At 30.3% G+C, this 20,946-nt stretch overlaps 2 protein-coding genes across 3 annotated transcripts; one reads left to right on the forward strand and one right to left on the reverse strand.

Annotated features, from left to right (window-relative positions):
* Positions 1-2,047: 2,047 nt before the first annotated feature.
* Positions 2,048-18,738, reverse strand: LOC130443151 (zinc finger protein 420-like). The gene is made up of 12 exons (XM_056777650.1): positions 18,427-18,738; positions 17,314-17,549; positions 17,090-17,255; positions 13,232-13,479; positions 12,990-13,149; positions 12,282-12,931; positions 9,967-10,074; positions 9,258-9,911; positions 9,031-9,193; positions 7,646-7,864; positions 4,900-5,306; positions 2,048-4,218 (listed from the first exon to the last, which is right to left on the reverse strand). The coding sequence occupies exons 2-12, from the start codon at positions 17,515-17,517 to the stop codon at positions 3,955-3,957; spliced, it is 3,243 nt and encodes a 1,080-aa protein (XP_056633628.1). The 5' UTR covers positions 17,518-17,549; positions 18,427-18,738; the 3' UTR covers positions 2,048-3,954.
* On the forward strand, positions 18,489-20,726 carry LOC130443152 (protein artemis). Of its 2 annotated transcripts, none has more exons than XM_056777651.1 (2): positions 18,489-18,576; positions 18,651-20,726. In XM_056777651.1, exon 2 carries the CDS (start codon positions 18,764-18,766, stop codon positions 20,147-20,149), a length of 1,386 nt encoding a protein of 461 aa, XP_056633629.1. In that variant the 5' UTR covers positions 18,489-18,576; positions 18,651-18,763; the 3' UTR covers positions 20,150-20,726. The 2 variants fall into 2 exon arrangements, with proteins under 2 accessions (XP_056633629.1, XP_056633630.1); XM_056777652.1 differs by having other exon boundaries at positions 18,491-18,598.
* The last annotated feature ends 220 nt before the right edge of the window (positions 20,727-20,946 follow it).

Raw genomic sequence — 20,946 nt, forward strand, 5'->3', positions numbered from 1 at the left:
TTTACGTCTGATCATCCAGAAAATTTAAAATCGTGTGTTGAAACCCGGTTTTCACACTATATTTACAACACTAAGCACAATCCTATATAATCGAAAGAAATCAAACAAATCCACGTTTCCGGAAAGAAATTTCGCACTTCTTTGAGTGATAACTATTTAAGAAGACCTCTCGAAATAAGACTGGAAATAATAAGGATTAAAAACTAACAAACAACTGCACAAAACAAATAAATTTGTATACAGAAGTTTACGACAAAAGCATTTGGTCACCCTACAGCGGCCATTTTTAAATATGCATTAGGTAATTTTGACAGTTCGTTTCTAGGAAATATGCCATAGATCACCTATAGTACACTAGGTAGTTTGTGGTGGTATATGCACGTATTCGTTTATATGTTTAATTAAGTTTTTACGTAGCTATAACTCTATATAAAATATATATTCTGTCAAAAAAGTTAAAATAATTATTAAATTAAAAAGTATAAGTTGAATTTGACTTGTTTAGAACGCCGTTGTTTTTCACGAGGTTTGAATGACGTCAATTGCCACGTCCAGTTTACTTCAAGACAATTAGTTTATACACATTTTAGGTTATGATAAAAGTCTTGGAAAGAGTGCTTTCAGTCATTGTTGTAGATGATTATCAACGCTAGAAGGATAATCAGAATCTAAAAACACTTTAGGAACACAAAAATAAACAGGCTTTTTTCTTCAAAACACAACCACTACTCTGGACTTCGATAAATCCAGGATGTGTCTTTTCACATCTCATGGTGATGCGTTTATAAAATTTGAATTTTTGCATTCTGTAATGATCATCTTATACTAATGAGGAAAAATTAAATGGGTAAATAATGATTTTATAATATTGTGACTTTCTGAGAAAAAATTATCACGTGAATTTTTTACAAACACAATTAAATAGGCAAATAAATAATTACTTGTCAAAGCTTCTGAGTGATGGTGCGACGTTGCAGTAATTTTTTTAAGAAACTCAGCAAAAATTATGTTAAAAAAATTGTTTATACAAAAAATTCAAGAATCAAACAGTTTTAAATAGATTTTTTTATTAATGTTAGAGTTAATGCTATCCTAGTTTTTTCTATAGGAATTAGTCATAATTTATTATAAGGGGTAGGGGGAGAATTTCAAATAATTATTTTTTAATAACTCGAAGTATTTTTTTAAATTTGATTTAAATTTAAATTTTCAGCTCAAACTCCATTTACTATGTACAAAGTTATTGAATTTTTTTTTGTATACGAAATTGATGAAATATTTTTTACAAACAGAATTAAATCGGTATAGTTACCTTTCAAATCTTCCGAGTGATGGTGCGACGTTGCCGTAGTTTTTTTTTAAGAAAATCAGCAGAAAAATTATGTCCCAAAAAAAATTGTTTATATAAATATATATATATATATATATATATATATATATATATATATATATAAATAATTTATTATTAATTATGATACGAGGGGCATTGGAGTATTGTTTTGTAATAACTTTATATGTTTATACCTATACAAATATTTATTTTTCTATTAAGATACAGCAAGGAGGCAAAAATTACATAATACACTATTTTCGCCTCAAATTCTATTTATTATGTACAGGGTATTGATTAAATTTATCGTAAACACTAAAAATTATTATTTTTTTTTACAATTTAAAATATTTTCGGATATGTACAAAATAATAGAAACAAATAAATAACAGAAAAGGTAATAACGGATAATACGGGGTGAGTAAGAAAATAAATATGAAAATGTGATGTCTAGTGGAAAGTGAAATATGGTAAAAGATTTTTGGTATTTGGTAAATGAAAATTAGAGATAATTTTTAATTTTTACGATAATATTGATATTTAATTCAAGAAGAAACGTCGCGATTTTACTTTAACGTAAAGTAAAATGTTATCTGATTAAAATAATTCTCGTTTCTTAAAGAAACCAGATAAATATATAAAAATATATAAATATTTATATATATATAAATATTTATATATATATATATATATATATATATATATATATATATATATATATATATATAAACACGAAGCGTTCTCTACCAGGTTTCTACAATTAAAATTAAATATATAAAATATACAATATTCATATAAAGGGTTTCCCGAAAACTAAGTTCCAAACGGTAAAAGGAAAAAAACCAAAGTGAATAGCTTTACTCGTTTCTTCTAAAAAAAAAAAATAACACCTGAAATATGGTACTCCAAGTACAGTAGAAGGTATCCCTTAAGAAAACATTAAACCGCCCTTAAGATATCACAAGAAAGTCTCACAAAACTAGTAGTTCGATCACAAAACGTCATTATGTATTGTGATAGTTTATAAGAGTTCAAATAAACTTCTTTTCCCTATTTCAATATTATCGAGTTTTAGGCACTATTTTAATAAAAAAAACGTATTTTCAAACCCCCATTTATATCATTTTATTTATCGTTTATAGTAAAATGAAAATTTCGAACGATATAAGGTCCAGAATACGTCGTGACAACTCGATTTACAATCATCTAAACATGTAGTGTCATAGATTTTTTTAAACTTTTCGGAAAACACTGTATACGTAATTTAAAAATAAAGAGACAATATATATGGGAAGCGAATTCTATTTACAAAAATATTAGAACAAAATTTTTGAATTAAAAACTATATAATACCACCTTGTATATAATAACGAACAATATAAAAATATCACCCTGTATAGACAACGATAGAATTATATAAATAATTTTAATCCTGATTTTGATTTATAAGAAAATATGTTACGCTCCTGGTAATATAATATTAATGATAGGTTAGTTTGGTCTTTTTCTTTCAAGTAAAGTAGTAGACTTACTATATAAAAAAGAAGAATTATAACGATATATAGTTCAAATGAATATGTATCAAGGAAATAGAAGAACGTGAAGACGCCAACTTAATGACAGTTGTCCATAGATCAACGTCGTTCGGAATGTTTTAGAGCTTATATTTATAATTCAGTTGAAATTTTTTTTTTGAAACTAAAGTGAAATCGGAAATTTTTCGTCGTTTTTTAAATTTTTTATTATCAACACCGATCAAATCTAATGAGTTATAATTTCTTTTTAAATAAGGTGAGTCAAAAATCATTTTAATTACGAATAATAATGAAACTCTTATAGGGTGGTTCGATTTTAGAATATTTTGAAAATATGTATATATATTACAGGGTGGTATAAAAAAAGACGAATGTAATGTTCTAAAACTTTAATTTCGTATAATATAATCTAGACACCAAACTAATTAGAACAAAAAAAATAAAAATACGCTGCTGTACATAACGCAATTTCATATATATTTTTTTGAAAAAAGAAACAAGAAATATCAACAAAATAATTTTAAAAATATGTATATGAATTAGAAGGAAGTCTTTGCCAACTAGATTATAAGCGTTTTCGTAGTGTGATTGTGGCAAAATTAAACACGGAAGTGTACTAACTCTAATATATTCCCAGCTTCCGATTACCTATGTATTCTTCATCGTCTGAGTATTAATTAATTAGAAATTTCGTTGTTTTCCTTAAAAAATATTAAATTCAACGATTGAATTCGAATATTGTTGTTTGAAATCAACGAATTTAATATGTTTTAAAGGAAACAACGAATTTAATATGTTTTAAAGGAAACAACGAAATTTTTAATTAATTAATTCCCAGAAGATGAAGAATACATAAGTATTCGAAGGCTCGGAATATATTAGGGTTAGTACAGTTCGATGTTTAATTTTGAGACAATCCCACTACAAAAACGCTCTTAATCTATAGCCGGCAGACTTAATTCCAATTTAAATATGTATATATACATATCATGGTGCTTTTTATCCTAATTTCCATATTTATAAAAAAATTTTTGATGGATACGCTACCCAACATATCGTCTCCCAATTTTTTTTGCGTTACGCCTAACATCAAATGTGTATCGGTACGTGGACGAGTAATTGAGCCCTATCTGTAAACACTTCGCTACACATTTCGCATTTAAAAAGACTCTGCGAAGTCGCGTTGGCGTGTTGCATCGATATTTCGGCCAATTCGTGCAACGGACTCGGATCTAATATTTCTTGTTTCACCGGTTGTTGTAATTGGATCTGATCCGCCGGCGATTCGTTTTCCGATTCGGATTTTTTGTTACGAGCCTTCGATACTATCATACCTTCTTTGACGAGTCTCACCTGAAATTTTTCCTAGTTCAACGTTGTACAAGAAAAAGAAAATCACCAACTCTCCTTTTTTTTCGACATTAGTGAGAGGAATTTTGTTTTAAGTTATTAGAAATTTCTAGAATGATCTGTAAAGTTCTGAAACGACTACAATTCATTATGATCGATTCAGAATATTCTAGAACATTCTAGAAATTTCTAGAATGATCTGTAAAGTTCTGAAACGACTACAATTCATTATGATCGATTCAGAATATTCTAGGACGTTCTAGAATGATCTGTAAAGTTCCAAATTGTCTGCAATTCATTATGATCAATTCATAATGTTCTAGAACAATCTGGAATGTTCTAAAATGATCTGGAATTCATTATGATCGATTCAGAATGTTCTAGAATGATCTGGAAAGTTTCAAAAACGACTACAATTCATTATGATCGATTCACAATATTCTAGGACGTTCTAGAAATGTCTAGAATGATCTGGAAAGTTCCAAATTGACTGCAATTCATTATAATCGATTCAGAATGTTCTAGAACGTCCTAGCAACTTCTAGAATCATATGAAAAGTTCCAAATTGACTGCAATTCATTATGATCGATTCAGAATATTCTAGAACGTTCTAGAAATTTCTAGAATGATCTGGAATATCCAAAATGAGTGCAGTTAGTTATAATAAATAAACTACGACTTACTTTACTTCCGGGTCCGATGACGTGCCTACCCGGTTTCAAACTATTACTGTTACCAAGATTCCCACTCCTCGATCTCGTCGTTACTCTCCGTATTTCGTAAAATCTTTCCGGTTCCTGTGCGACCGGTGGAGGCGGAACCGTTTCGCTTTCGACGGTCTGTTCGGCGCCGACTTCTGTCGGATGTTCGAATTGATCCATGTATATGACTCCGTTATTGTGTTGCGGCGTTGCGGTTTCCTCTATAACGTGTTCCGGTTGGACTATAACGTTTTCTTGTTTCAATAGATTATCGACGGCTTCTTGGGTGGTATCTTTATCGGTGGCGACGTCGCCGAATGTCGCGACGGGAAATTTCTCTTGCAGAACGTGATAGTTGACGTTTTTCGTTCGGGGACGAATACGTTCACCTAAATTAAAGTTTTTTGAAATTTTAATGTGATCATTTTTCGTCGTCTAATCACTTTTTTTATATTATTATTTTTTATATATACTTCCGTATCTACTGAAAACTCGTTAGTATAGCGTTTTCGGTATCGTTGAATCCATTTATCAAAAATCAGTATTTCCGGTTTTTTACAATAGCTGGATTCATAAATTAAATTATAAATTTTGATTTCGGAGGGAGGTATTTCAAAAAAAAGGGGGGTCTGGCTGAGACGTATTGGACAATTTTTACTTAATATCGTTGGATTAATTTCGCAGAAACGATTTTTCTTCGGTACTATTCATTTAAAATTAAAGCAGATACGGCTTCGTCAATTTTACAGTATAATATTACATATTTTTGATCACCCTGTATAATTGTTTTAATAGAAAACTGTAACAATTAAAGTTTTTTCTCAACTATCCAAATTGAAAATCAAAACATTTTAATTTCAAAACCCTCTGATAAGGTTAAATGTGATTGACTTGATTGTTCGAATTTTTTGCAGACGTATTGTTTTTACTGGAAATTATAATCTCGAGAAACTTTTTATGAATATATAAATGTAAACACGATTTTTTTGGTATTATTAATTAAAACGTAAAAAAAATATTGCATATTTTTGATCACCCTATATAATTTTTTATAGAAAACTGTAATAATTGAAGGGTTTTCTCAACTATCCAAAGAAATAATCAAAGGATTTTGATTTCAATACCTTCTGATAAGGATACGATTTTTCTTGGGTACTATTCATTTTTACGTAAAATAAAAGCAGATCCGGCTTCGTCAATTTTGCAATTAATATAATATTGCATATTTTTGATCACCCTGTATAATTTTTTCATAAAAAACTGTAATAATTGGAGGTTTTTCTCAACTATCCAAAGATATAAACAAAGGATTTTGATTTCAATACCTTCTGATAAGGATACGATTTTTCTTGGGTACTATTCATTTTTACGTAAAATAAAAGCAGATCCGGCTTCGTCAATTTTGCAATTAATATAATATTGCATATTTTTGATCACCCTGTATAATTTTTTCATAAAAAACTGTAATCATTGGAGGTTTTTCTCAACTATCCAAAGAAATAATCAAAGGATTTTGATTTCAATACCTTCTGATAAGGATAAAAGTGATTAGTTTTGATTGTTCGTATTGTTTTTAATTGTAATTATAATTTCGAAGAATTTTTCCTAAATATACAAACGCAGACACGAGTTTATTTCATAAAACAGAATTAAATAAAAGTAGTGGTCAAGAAGGGAATGGAAACAGACGGAAGACACAAAAAAGACAGACACAAGACAAATATACAGAGAGACGGATAAATATAGAAACAGATAAAAGGAGAAACAACGGCGATGAGCAACTAATGAAAAAAGACAAACAAAAGGAACATATAGAACGAAACAGATAAATAATCAGAAAGATGAATAGGTATGGAAACAGATAAAATAAAAAACAGGACGAAGAGAAAAAAATAGATAAGAAAAAAAACAAGAAAAATATTAACCTAAAGTAACGAATAGAAAAAGAAGGGAAAAACAAATAGACAAAAACAAACAAAAAGAAGTAAACAAGAAAAATAAAAACTAAAAGTGACAAATAGAAAGAGAATAGACTGCAAAGGAATAGAAAAAGAATAGAGAGAGGAAAGAGGGAAAAAACAAAAGGAATAAATAGAGAAAGTGGGGTAAAAACATGAAAAATGGAGAATAAAAAAAACAAATAGAGACTGGAAAGAGATTAAATAAACAAGAAAATAAAAGAGGAACAAATAGACACAAATACAAGAAAAAAAGATGAGTGGAAAGTACAACAGATAAATAATGAAGACGAATAGATAAAGAAATTGGAGTGGATCTTACAGGGGGAGCACGTAAAGAAGAAATTGAAATAATGAATTAACCGAAGATTTTACCAAGTAAAGGACAAAAAACATTCCAACTGGTAGAAGAAGACGATCCCCTTTTGGGAGGTTAGTCCATTGATTGGAGGGCATTTCAGTATATCGGGGTCTAAAACCTGGAAGCGTACAGGGTGAAGTAGAAAGATTCAAGTCAGTTAAAAAGTAGCGATAAATGAATTGAAGATAGTTTTCGAAATCTAAACGAAGAAGAAGATAAGCGCACTTCTTGTTTCTAAATTAAACACGCTCCCAGGAACTAATTGATACAAGTCAATGTCATAAAAGGAAAACTATATTACTGACTTTAGTCTACAACATGAAAATAAAAAAAAAATTCCGATATTTTCATTTTTTTTATATATATATGTTTCATTCTAATCAAACTAAATCTTCTTCTTTTAACTCACCAGTAGCCGATTTTATTTCCGCCGGTTGGGTTCTGGTGATTAGAGTTTTCGTCTTGTGTCTTACGCGACCGTCTTCGCCGGCTTCAACTGGCACGCGCGTCTTTTGCGTGTGTATCATTTTCGGTCGGCTCGGTATCGATTGATCTGTTTTCAATTTCTTCATTTGCTGTTTCGCCTTCGGTGTTGACGATTTCGAATTTACCAAAGAATTGATATTTTCTAAAACCGATAAACGAACGTCAATAAACCCAGTAATAAATTTTTAAATTCTCGCTAAACCAGGAAATTAGAATCAAGTCGGTAAATCGGGAAGACAAACCGAACTTATTTAAAAGGTTGGTACGCCAAACCTTGTCAAAAACCATCGATATGTTCAATGCAATTCTCTCCAGTTGATCTATTTTTACAATGTTTACCGATGATTTTGACAGATATCTCAAGATTTGTTATTACAACAGGTACACAACCGCACGCCGTTTAACGGCGCTTATCATAAATTAATGCAGCGGAAACTATAAACAAAATTGAAGGTAGTTCAATCCATTGAATAACCGTTGAATTGTATACAGACCTCTTCTAAAATAACAAACAGAACTGGAATAGGAATATACGGATCCAGAATCAAACCTGTATAACACACTAAGCTTTTTTTTTAAGGAGAATTGTATGAAATCCAAATTCGTTTGAGATTAACTAGAAAAATTAAATGATCTAGACAAGAAAATTAAAATTACTCTACAATGGAGTGAAGGAAACCGTAATAATATCGCTAAAGTGAGGGCAGACGAGCCCTAAACCTTTCTAAGGTATCAAATACATAAAAGAAGATATATAAGAGGTAAATCAATTATTGGGATAAAATACAAGGGTTGAGACAGGCAAATACTATTATGGGAAACTATATAAACTAACAAGAGTCTTATAGCTCATACAACCATTCTACTATTGTTCTAGATATTTCTTTAATATTATTATTAGATACTTTGAAAGGTTCTACTATGTTCTAGAACATATTTTTAAGCGCTGGTCATAATGAGTTTTTCAAAATGTCTCCCGGTACGGAGACCGGTCGCATAAATGGGTTGTGGGTAGAATTTTTCCCTTGCCCAAAAAATATTTTGTAGTTTTGAAGCATTAGGGAAGGGAAATTTGACATGCGAACAATTTGTACCCCGTAATCGTTAAAGATTAAAAATACTTATACAAAATACATTATTTCAATTTATTATTATATTTCTAGAAAATAAATATTAAAAAAAATGCGTGCGGGATTTTTCTCGGCGGGCCAAATTTGACCAGCGGGCCGATTTTCGTCGATAGCTGTTTTAGAACATAGCGAAATATAAAATACAATAAAATTTGTGCGGTAACGTATCACAATTTACCTATGGTCGACGAAACGCTATTATATAATTCGGCGTAAGTATCAGGAACTATTTCTTTCGAAGATTCCGGCGATTGCGACTTTTTCGTCGGCTGTTGTTTTCTTATATATCTTCTTTTTCTTTCTTTTTCCTCTTCCGAATCGGTATAATTATCGCCTAAATCCTGTAAAGAAACGAATGGTTAAATGAAAAAATGTATAATTAAATCGGTATGCGAATGAACTAACTTCTGACTGATCGTTATCCCCTTCTTCAACTCTAGTTATCAATTCCAATTCGTGCGGTTTCAATTTCCTTCTCCTTTTATATTTCCTAGGACCGATTTGAGGTTGACGTTTCATCGCTGTATTCATATCGCAATGATGTATCAAATGTAATATCAAATCTTGCGAAGTGGTGAACATATCCGAACAAACCGAACAACAATACGGCGTCATACTATTGGAATATTTCGGATCGGGACCGGAATGATGGGATCTTATGTGTTCCCTTAATACGACGCGTTGATTAAAAGCTCGAGGACAAACGGCGCACGCGTACGGTTTCTCGCCAGTATGTATGCGTTCGTGTTTGCGTAACGTACCGCCATCGGCGAAAGCTTTCCAACAAAATCTACAACCGTACGGTCGTTCGCCCGTATGTATTCTGATGTGTATTTGTTGGGAACTTCTCGAACCGAACGTTTTACCGCATTCCCTGCAAGGAAATTGCCTACCGGAAACGTTGCTGTGACTGTGTCGGTGATTCATCAACGAACGACCGTCGGGGAAATCTTCGCCGCACACGTCGCACGTTACCACTTTGTTTCTGTGCGATAACATGTGACGTTTCAATCGAGCTTTATTATGAAAAGTTTTGTCGCATTTCGTACAAGCGAATATCTGAAAATTTATTTATTTTTAATTTTCTAGGATAAATAAACTTACTTTTACATACCTTTTCTTTAGAATGTTCCCAGGAGTGTTTAAGTAAGGTCCTACGGTCTTTGCAGGACCTTCCGCACAACATACAAGTATTTGGCGGTAGATTTTTACCGTGTTTAGCCTAAAAATAAAACAAAATTAGAAAAAAAAAACTAATAAAAATAAGAAAAGCTATGACACAATAAAAAATGAATAGGAATAGTAACAAAGAGGAAAACATAAAAGACAAATAAATAAAAACAGGAATATACAGATAGACATAAAGAAAACTGATAAATACTAACAAAAAACAAACAAAACAAACTATAAATGAAGATAATGAAATAAAACAGAAATAAAAGGAACTGACAATCGAACAAAGAAGCAGAAAGAATCAAAAAAATTATAAACAAAGTAAAATAAACATACATTAAAACGGAAAGAAGTACGAACATGAAAAGAGATTAAAAAAAGGAAAAAAAGAACAAAAATAAACTGATATAAAACGAAATGAACATAGAGAAACAGAAAAAGAAAAGACTAATAGTAAGTAATAAATAGAAACCGAACAGAGAAAATAAATAAATAAGAATAGATAGTGACAAAAACAAAATACGGAAAATTAAAAAGAAACAGATTTAAATGAATAAAAACAAAAAGAAACAAATAAAATTAGTGATCAAAAAGGGAACGGAAGAATCAAAACAGACATAGACAAACAGATCTATACAAAGAAGATAGACAAAGAAATAAATAATGTTGCATAGGAAATTAAACAAACAAATATACAAAAAGACATATAAATATAGAAACAGATAAAAGGGGAAACAATGGCGAAAAACAAATGATGAAAAAAGACAAACAAAATAAACAAAAAAAAAGGAGAAAAAACGAAAAAAAAAATAGTGTATAAAAGTAACAAATAGGAAGTGAATAAAATAAACAAAAAGACAGACTGAAAGAAATACTGACAGAAAAGAACAGATACATAAAGAATGAAACGTATAAACATTCAAAAAGACAGATGGATATAGAAACAGATGAAAAGAGAAAAAGAGCGAAGAGAAACGAAATAGACAAAGACAAAAAAGGAACTTAAAGAAACAGAGAAAAAACAACAAATAGAAAGAGAATGAGATTGGAAAAGGAGAAAATAAAAAAGGAAAATTTAATATAAATAGAAACGGATGAAAAGAGGAACAGGGACGAGGAGAAACAAATAGACAAACATAAACAAAAGGGGCATTTAGAAAAAGAAGTAAACAAGAAAAATAATGACTAAAAATAACAAATAAGCAGAGAATGGGGTTTGAAAAGAGGGAAAATAAACAAAAATGTCAAATAAATATACAGAAAGATGAATTGATATAGAAACAGATAAAAGGAGAAACATGGCGAAAAACAACTGATGGAAAAAGACAAACAGAAGGAACATAAAGACAGAAAATAAAAGTGACAAATAGAAAGAGAAAAAGAGATTGAAAAAAGATGAAATAAACAAAAAAGACAAACGGGAACAAATAGACACAAAGAAATACAGAAAAAAAAACGGATAAAGATACGTAGACAATGAAACAGATAAATAATCAAGAAAATGGATAAGTATAGAAACAAATAAAATGGGAAAGAGGAATAGGAGTAACAAATAGACAAAGACAAACAAAAGGAGCATATAGAAACAGAAATGTATAAACCTGAAGTAACAAATAGAAAGAGAAAAGAGAGTAGAAAGGAGGGAAAATGGATAAATAAATATGGAAACAGGTAAAAAGAGGGACAAACCATACAAAAAGAGCATAGAGAAAAAGAAGTCAACAAGAAAAACAGAAGATAAAAGTAACAAATAGAAAGGACAAACGGGAAAGACTAAAAATAATAAATAGAATGAGAATAGGGATTGAAAAGAGATTGAAAAAATAGAAACGAAAATGCCTGATAAAGATTTATAAAAAATGAAATAGGAATAGAGAAAAACAAAAAATCTGAGATAGATAGAAAGAAAGAAATTGAAAAACCAAGACTAATGGAGAGAAATAAAGACAAAGTAAAGAAAGAGAGATTGAAAAAGGAAAAAATACAAATAGTAAGACACATAACGAAAAACAGATCAAGGCAAAAAACACTAAGAAAAACAGGCGGAAATCCAAAAGATAGAGAGAGAAAAATGGTAATATAATAAGAGAAAGAAACAAAGTAAGAAAAAGAGAAATTAAGAAACAAAGATAATATAATAACATTGAAAGAGAAACGGATGAAAATAGATAAAATTTTATTTAAAGGAATAAAAATTTTTCGAAACATTATAGGGAAATTAGAAACAAAGGGGGGATAAATAAATTGCTCAGTTACCTGTACGTGAACCGCCAAAACGTGCTCATCCTCTGCCAATTCTCCGCAAATCATACACCTATACTCGAGTGTCCTGGCGTGTACTTCGGCGTGCGCCAACAAATCCAAAGCTTCCTGAAAGGATTCCCCGCACACGTTGCAGATGTGACCGAATTCGTGTTCGTTGACGAATTCCTCTTTGACGTGTATCCTTTGATGTCTTCGAAGATTATCTTGTCTGTGAAATGATAAGCCGCACGTCGAACAATAATACGTTCCGTATTTGGTATCCTCTTCGGAATAATCGTCGTCGTCGTCTTCGTCGTCATCGAAGCCTTCGACGTCGCCGTGTTTCTCTTTGGCGTGTTCCTTCATTTGAATCAAGTCCCAAAACATCTCGCCGCATCTTTGACATTCGAAAGGACTGTCGCCTTCCGAATGCATCCTAAGATGGGACATCATGGCTTTCTCTCTAGCGAATCCTACGCCGCAATGTTGACAAACGAACGGTTTTCTAGGATCCGTAATGGGGTAACGGGATTCACTAGGTTGTTGCACTTCTTCTTCTTCTTCGTGTATATAATCGTAATCGTGTTTTATGTTATTAGACATTTGTTCCATCAGTTTTACGTCTTCTTCGACGTAATTGTAACCGCGAGAACTGGACGCCCCTATAAAAAATTAATTTTAATTAATAACATTAAATTCATAAACAAGTTTGATATTTACCTAAATCATCTTCGTATTGATCATATTCCTCTTTGATTTTCTTCTTTTTCTTAATCTGTTTAGTTTTTTTCTTTTTATCTGTATTATCATCCATCATTTCGTCCATCGGTTGAATATTTTGTTCTTCTAAACCGTCTGCGTCTGGTATATAAGCATGAATCTGCAATAAATTATCTATTTTTTCCCACTATTTTTCCTAAAAAATATGAAAAAAGTCTCATGTTTATGGGTAAAAACCTTACCTTGAGATGGTTCATTAAATCGCATTTTCTTATATACCGAACACCACACAAATTGCAACCGTGAGGTCTATCAGTTTGATGTGCCACCATGTGATTCATGAGATTAGCTTTTTTCCTGAATCTCCTACTGCAAAAATCGCAAGGGTAAGGTCTGGCTGCTGTATATTCGTCTTGGTCAGTCGGTAGAGGTATATCGAAATCTTCCCGGTTACCGTCTTCTGTACCTACTGCTTCTTCAGAACCCACAACTACAAAAAATTATAAATGTACTACCAAAATTTATTTACTTATGGTTTAATTAGGGTTTATTTAACTATGACACATAATATCCACAGAAGTTACTAGATTTGCTGCTAACAATGCAGAAGAACTTTATATGGTTTTAATTATAAATTCACAACATCAAATATAAAAAATTGGCCATATAGTCACATAGCTTAAAGTATCTCTACTGTTTTATTTTTCAATTCCTTTTGTTTACAGCTGCATTTAGCCAGTTTACTATTTCTAGGTTGTGTAAGTCTTCCTTACATGAATTTATCCTCTTCTTCTTGTTATGACTCTTTTCTTCCATTTCTGGCTATATGCCCCAACAAAAGCAGTCTTTTTGCCCCCACTATATAGCGGATCTCTGCTTGACCATATTCGTTCTTCTCCATTAATTTTGTTCCACTCGTATCCCACCAAAAGTTTTTCTTAACATTCCTCTTTTAAATACGTTTAGTCTGTTTGATTCTTTCTTATTCACGACCCATCATTCACCACCGTATAATATCATAAATTATTTAACTGTCCTGTAAATTCTAAGATTCGCTACCCTTGGGATATGTTTGGACCTCAATATGTTTCCTGGAGCTCCAACTGTTTTATTGTCTCTTGCCAATCTCTTATCGAATTCATTCATTATTTTTTACTGTCACTTCCATCGTTTTGCTCTGTTGTGATTTTTAACTGGTTGTCATTACCCATTTCCATATACACCTATCCCCCGATTTACACGGTAGATACGTTCCTGAGAAAAACGAAAATTAAAAATTTTGAAGTCAAAACCGTGTAAATCGAAAAGCTTACAGAAAATGCATAATTTTGCTATTTAACAGTTGTGATTTTTTTCAACATTTTTAGTTGTACACAGAAATAAAAATAAAATGCATTGACAGGTTAAAATAAGTAATATATTATGGACACTGTTTTTTTTTATTTAATTACAATACATTAAACAGAATAACAAAAAATAAAACCAAAGGTGTTTTATTATCCTTCATCACTGTCAGAAATTACTCTCATTCTTTTTTTCAGAATCGAAGGTTCACTTTCATCACTCGAAGTTATTTGTGCCGATTCGATGTTTGAAGCAGAAATATTTACATTATGAAAGATGGTAATAAAATGGGTTATTAACAATTGCTTCGAATTTTTTGTAAGATCTTTGTAAACTTCTTTATATTGAGTCCAGCAGCGATTTATGTCAAGTTGGAATCGTAAAGCCCTTTCAACGTTTGTGTCATTTTACCCAGCTTTCTTCCCAATACGAGTCCTTCGCGGATGACTTTAGCAGTGAATGTTACTGGTACTAACTCCTCTTCATCAGATTTATTAGGCTCACTTTCGCAAACTAAGTTAACTAAATCATCCTCACTTTATCTGCCATTAACGCTGCGATATCATCAGTAAAATCATTAAAACCTTCTCCCCCCAATGAATGCGCCATCTGTACTATTTGCGAATATTCATCATTTAACGTTGAAATGGAATGTTCATTTTTGACTATATTTGGCCACAATTTTTTTCAACAGCTAATGAGCGTTGTTTGCTTAATAGCAGTGTATGATAAGGCGATATGCTTCACACAGTCTAATTTTTCTAAGCACTAATAACTGTTAAAGATTCATTGTTCTCCATTTGTTCCAAAATATATGTAAAGGCTCGTTTTATGTACAAAGCTTTAACAGTAGAAATTATGCCTTGGTCCAATGGTTGTAATAATAAAGTTGTATTTTTTGGTAAAAATTTTACTTCAACGTTCTCATATTCTAGATCATGTGGGTGCCCAGGCGCATTGTCAATTAACAAAAGCACTTTAAAAGGTAATCCCTTTGAACATAAATATTTTTTGGCATCTGGGATAAAACATTCATGAAACCATTCAGTAAACATTGCAGCAGTAACCCACGCTTTCTTATTAGCCCTCCAATAAACGGGAAGATTAATGATGTTTACTCCTTTAAAGGCATGGGGCATTTTTGATTTGTTAATCACTAATGGTTTCATAATATAATCTCCTGAAGCATTGCTACAGAAAAGAATTGTTATGCGATCTTTTGCTGTTTTATGACTACTCGCCGATTATAAAGTTTTGAGACATAAGTCCTTTCAGGGGTGTATGAATTGTCGTTAATAATTTCTACAATATTTGCTGGATATTCTTGGGCACATCGCGAGAAGCAAGTTCACCTGTTAATTTTAAGCTGGTAATGATGGTAATTGCTCTACAATTTTTTCGTAAATTCGTAATGCTTTATTTGTTATTGCGCTTGTATGAATGGGTACTCTTCTATCCAAAGTATTAACGCCTTCTCCATTTTTTTCATTGCGATATTTCTGGTGTTTGATGTTGTGCCCATACTCGTGGTATTGACAGCTGCAACACTCTTTCTAATTGTGTTTTCATTTGTTCTAATAGTTCTTATTGTAGCTTCGTTTATGCTATATGATTTTGCAACATCTACTACTTTAACTCCCTTTCTTACGCGATTCCAAATTTCGATCGAAATAACATTTCTTTTAACTTCTTTCTTCATTTTAAGCCTATATTTTTTTTTAATTAATGTTAATTTGGCTGTGATTAAAGTAAAATTCAGAGGGAAAAAATGCGGGAAATTTTGGAGGGAAAATTAAAAATTAAAAAATATTAATATTAAATATTTATTTCTTTATTATATTTTGAATAAAACTTTATCAAAGCGGAAGAGAATTCTACCTAATGTTTATTGGTTAACTAAAGAAAATCATCAAATTATATATTATAATAATTGTTTTTTTCATTAAATTACAAGTACTAAGCGCCAAATAAGAACAAAATTATAACTTTAATAAAAGAGTCAGTTGTTTTAATTCACCATAACTAGACTGTTTTACAAAAGTTGAATAATTAATTTTTATTCAAATTAAAGTGTAATTTTTTTATTTTAATCAATCCTATTTGGTAAATTTCCATCATTTCCCTCCAAAATTTCCCACATTTTCCCTCTGAATTTTATACATCAAGATCATAATCCAACACATCACATGCCGTTTATTAATCCATCAGATATAACATCCTCAATTTTTCTGAGAACAAAACAATCTAATCCACATTCGGCTTTGTGGAATTATCAAATATGCATTTGGGAGTGTAGCTGCTACTTCATGCTCTGCAGAATCTTATTTTTACAGTATATGATTCGTTCAAACTTTTTGGTTTCTTCCCTTCAAATAAGGCTCATCGAACCCCAGATACTGCAGATTTATATAAAGATCATAATTCAATACATCAAACGCATTTACCTAATCTAGGGCTCCTATTATGTTAACATTAAGAAAGCGGATCATTTTGACATTAAAGAGTCCAATCTAATCCCTACTTTACATAAAGTAAATTTAACAACATATTTTCAGTTTAAAACAGGAATTAATAAATAATAATATTATTCATCGTGTGTAAATGTGTCATTTTACGCCCCTATTGGTTTTAAAGTTTTGTAGCACACCTTTGAGACTATTATGATATCTATTATATCTTCCTAATGGCTAATAACTGTTTACTTGCTCAATGTTTCAAATGAAATCATTTAAAGATAGGAATTTAGTTAAACTTACCAATTTCTTCTGCACAACTTTCCCCCCATTCCCCAGTAATGATCTCTTCAGAAACTTGACAATCCATTATCTGTCCTTGATAATCACTTCTGCCTTGATCATTAACTACAAGCATATTACCATCTGGTAGGTACATAATACCATGATCAACATTTTCTTGCACTTCCTAAAATTCAATCCACAATTGTAAAAAGTAACAATATTTGATTGTTTACTTTTTATACCTGTGTTTCTTGTATATCCGGTAATTCAATGACTTCCTCTTTTTCTTGTATTTCTATAACTTCATCTGTAACTGTCTCTTCTTGAACTCCAGTGAATTCGACATTTTCCGATGGGAGGATTTCATTTTCTATACCACAAATTACCTCTTCGGTTTGTACTACTGTGGATGAATCCTCCCATGTTAAGTCAAATGATTCTTCCATTTTAACGTTAAGTTATAAGAAGCATTATTTAACTAAACATAATACAGATATATAAGAATGAATTTAACTTATATATTTTATAAATATGAATCATTAAACAACTTAAACTCAACAAAAAATGTCATATTGATTAAATTACTACTAATAAATGTAATAAAAGACGAATGTCTATAAAAATGTTACACAAAAATTATTGAAAACAAATAAATTGACTAGTTTTTTCTCGAGATCTTTCAAATTAAACAGAAGCATCTATTATCTTAACTTCATATACAAATCAATAAGCTAAAATTGACAAAGAAGTTTAAGATTCGGCATTTAAAAGTTTGATATGCATAATATAAACCTCATTTAGTAAAAATCTATGATATTTCAACCAATGTAAGCTAAAAATAGCATATTTTTTCGTGATTAGTTACTATTTATGAGCAAATTGATAATAACAAACGCGTACATTAGAACACACCCTGGCGAAAGTCTTTGACCGCACGTATCAAAAACTTCTATGTATAATTTAAAATACCGCAATAATAATTTATAATAATGATAAAATAAATATTAATGGCCTAATACTAGATTTAAGGTTATTGATATTTTGACAAGTATAGGTTATGCTAAAAATTGAGGTTAGTAAAGTTTACAAATTTCTAGAAATGTAAACAAAAAAAAATCATTTAATTATGTTAATAATTTTATATGATTTGATGAATCATTGCGCCATTGAACGCTGTCGTTTTTAATTCTAGAACTGCTACGCACCTTAAACCTCCATTACACAAAAGGAAAGGAAACATATAATTACATCATGTTACGTATTTATTGTAATAACAGCTCAAATAGGCAATATTATAAGCAAATTATGTTATTTTTCTTATTAAAACTAAATTAATATACAATTTAGATACTTACATGTTAAAAATTATATGATTTTGACAACCTAACCAAGCTTTGCGATAGGCTAACGTCGACCTTCACTTCGTTGGTGGCAAATGGCCGCTGTTACACAGAAACCTTCGTTAAGTCTACACATAAAATCACTATTTGAAATTTATACAGACCGTGAGTATAATTTAATTATTCGGTAATTAACGCACGTAAATAAAAATTCGTTATCAACAACACGATTTTTTTAGTTCTGAAGTTTGGAATAAAAATAGGTTAGCGGATAAATAACCTACAACTTATCCACGACCGCCAAAACAAATGCTCATTTCCGGTAACGAACGCGGTAATTTCAAACTACAGGATGAGCACTTTTAGCGGGAAAATAAAAGAAATTCCAAATATTAGCGTCGATAGATTTGTTGAAGAAAATCTAAAATCTGAAATTTTTTTTCTATCGCATTGTCACACTGATCATATGGTGGGATTAGATTCGTATAATTTTAAATCCGAATTGATGGATAATAAAAAATATTTATACGCTTCGGAAATATCGTGCGCAATATTAAAAAATATGTACCCTCAGTATGGAGATTGTTTGAAAATATTACCATTAAATACCCCTAAGATATTTCAATTAAAAAATAATTCTTTTGCTGTTACGCTCATACCTGCAGGACACTGTCCTGGTTCTGTAATGTTTTTATTTGAAAATGATAAAAAAATTTTATATACGGGGGATTATCGAGTGAATATTAATGATATAAAAAAATTTACTGCTTTTTATAATACATGTGGTTCCGTTAAAATAATGGATAAAATATATTTAGATACTACGTTTTTTTTGAAAAATTATCCGAGTTTTCCTAAACGCGACGAAAGTCTTGAGCAACTGTGTGATATTTTAAAAAAGTGGTTAGAAGAAAATGCCAGTATTTTTGTACACGTAAAAACAAGTGCTAAATACGGTTATGAATATGTTTATAAAGAGATATTTAAAAAAATCGGCATGCCAGTACATGTAAACAAAGATTTTTACAAATTTTATAATCTCATCCCTGAATTAGATGGTACTGTAACTTTAGACCCAACTAAAACTCGAATACACGGTAATTGCGGGACAAAACTTGCATATAACTGCCTTTCCGATGAAAAACTACTCGAAATAAAAACCGTTAAATTATCGGCAATGATGTGGAATAAAAATAGAAAGTACGAACCTAAAATCGGAACACACTGTATATGTTATTCTACGCATGCTTCGTACGAAGAAGGCGTGGCATTAATAAACTTTCTAAAACCTAAAGATATAGAAATATGTGTCGAACATGAGGATGTTTGTATAAACAATGAAATAAGAAAACTCGTTCAACATCATTTATTAAAAATACGAAATGTTTCACCAAGTAATCAATCTGTGGAACCTAAATTATTCAACATCGGAAAACGAAAAGAATCTTTGGTGAAAAATATGAATTATGAAATATTTGAAAGTTCGAATTCTGAAAATTCTTCAAACAGAACTGATTTAAATGTTGTGAAACACAATGAGTCACAAAGTGAAGAACAGTTTTTAGATACAGTGCAAAATAGTGATGACGATAAAAATGTGTTATATAAAATAATGTTTGGATCACCTGAAATCAGTACAAATAAAGTAGTAGACATTATTCCAGACGTATCTGATGAAGAAGATAGCGTAATATACAATATCATCAATTGGTCCCCAAATAAAAAGAAAAAGTTATAGGATATAGTATATTATAATAATTTACTAAAGAACTGATTTTGTACAAGTTGTATTTTGACTTTCAATAAAGTTAAAACAAAATTTTTTTAATTGACAAGTCAAATAATATTTTTCACTTGTTCTTGTTGATATAAGAAATTATGGAGTGTAGAGAAGGAGGAACGTCTCTGGGTTAAAAAATGTGAGCTGATTTTTGATGGATAAATAGGTGGCGCTGATTATAGAGGGTATTCGCTTGAATTTTACGCGCTGATTTGAAAATAACTGTATAGTAATGTAACAAAACAGAATCTCGTTAAATTAACTTTATTATTTAGCTATTTATTTGGTTAAGATAATACATATATTCTAATATGAAAAAAAAGTAGAATCATGTAACAATAATGAAATAGTATAAGAAAAACATTTTGGTTGATTAAAATAAAATATTGAATTTTATCCGTAACTAATATAATAATTATAGCGATATAATTAGATCAATAAAAATAATAGAATAATAAAAAAAATATTTCGGTTCATAAAAATAAAATATTGAACTTCATTAGCAACTAATATAATAGTTATAGTCATATAAAAATATCAATAAGAATAATAAAATAATTGAAAATAAAACATTTTGGTTCATAGAAATAAAATATTGAACTCTATCCGCAACAAATATAATAATTATAGTTTTGTTAAAATATCATTGGTAATTAGCTTATGGAAGCAGGTACAGAAATATATCAAGTTCTTAATAAAAAATAAAAATCTAATAAGATATTAAGGATTGCACAGCTTTTCACATGAATATAATC

The sequence above is a fragment of the Diorhabda sublineata genome, chromosome 4 (assembly GCF_026230105.1).
Source record: "Diorhabda sublineata isolate icDioSubl1.1 chromosome 4, icDioSubl1.1, whole genome shotgun sequence".
NCBI classification, from domain to species: Eukaryota; Metazoa; Arthropoda; class Insecta; order Coleoptera; family Chrysomelidae; genus Diorhabda; species Diorhabda sublineata.

Bases quoted from the DNA above. Each gene is read 5' to 3' on its own strand.
- LOC130443152 (XM_056777651.1), top strand. From the start codon at position 18,764: ATGAGCACTTTTAGCGGGAAAATAAAAGAAATTCCAAATATTAGCGTC.
- LOC130443151 (XM_056777650.1), bottom strand. From the start codon at position 17,517: ATGGAAGAATCATTTGACTTAACATGGGAGGATTCATCCACAGTAGTA. The intron at 10,075-12,281 runs GTAACTGAGCAA...TTTTATTTTTAG, and splicing joins TTTTGGCGGTTCACGTACAG to GCTAAACACGGTAAAAATCT. The intron at 9,194-9,257 runs GTTAGTTCATTC...GTTTCTTTACAG, and splicing joins GGGATAACGATCAGTCAGAA to GATTTAGGCGATAATTATAC.